General features: G+C 66.7%; 1 protein-coding gene across 1 annotated transcript in view; it reads left to right on the top strand.

Moving 5' to 3' along the window:
- Window positions 1-291, top strand: part of CUNH6orf132 (chromosome unknown C6orf132 homolog) — a 17,636-nt gene that overhangs the window by 11,986 nt on the left and 5,359 nt on the right. The window contains exon 5 of the mRNA XM_010617803.1: window positions 5-286. Within this exon, the coding sequence (XP_010616105.1) occupies window positions 5-286 (282 nt within the window). The remainder of the gene's footprint in view (window positions 1-4; window positions 287-291) is intronic.

The raw sequence follows: 291 nt of genomic DNA, 5'->3' as shown, positions 1-291 counted from the left end.
CCTCACTGCCCCCCGTTTGTCCAAGGTGCCCCCGCCAGCCCCGGTCCGTACCTCATCTATGTCACTTCAGGAAGCCCAAGGGGCTCCCCCAGAGGAAGAGGGTGCCATCAAGAAGGCCCCCAGCCGCCTCCTACTGCCCCCCAGCTTCCACATCCGCCCTGCATCCCAGGTATACCCCGACAGGGCCACCGAGCAAGACCGCTCTCGGGAACCCAGGGCTGGGGCTCCACCCAGCCCAAGGCCCAGTCAGGCTGAGCCCCCCACAAATGAACTAGCTGGGCCTCTACCCCC

Source organism: Fukomys damarensis, unplaced genomic scaffold, assembly GCF_012274545.1.
Source record: "Fukomys damarensis isolate Sample0158 unplaced genomic scaffold, DMR_v1.0_HiC HiC_scaffold_20, whole genome shotgun sequence".
Classification (NCBI taxonomy): Eukaryota; Metazoa; Chordata; class Mammalia; order Rodentia; family Bathyergidae; genus Fukomys; species Fukomys damarensis.
This window is presented reverse-complemented; position numbering and strand designations above follow the sequence as displayed.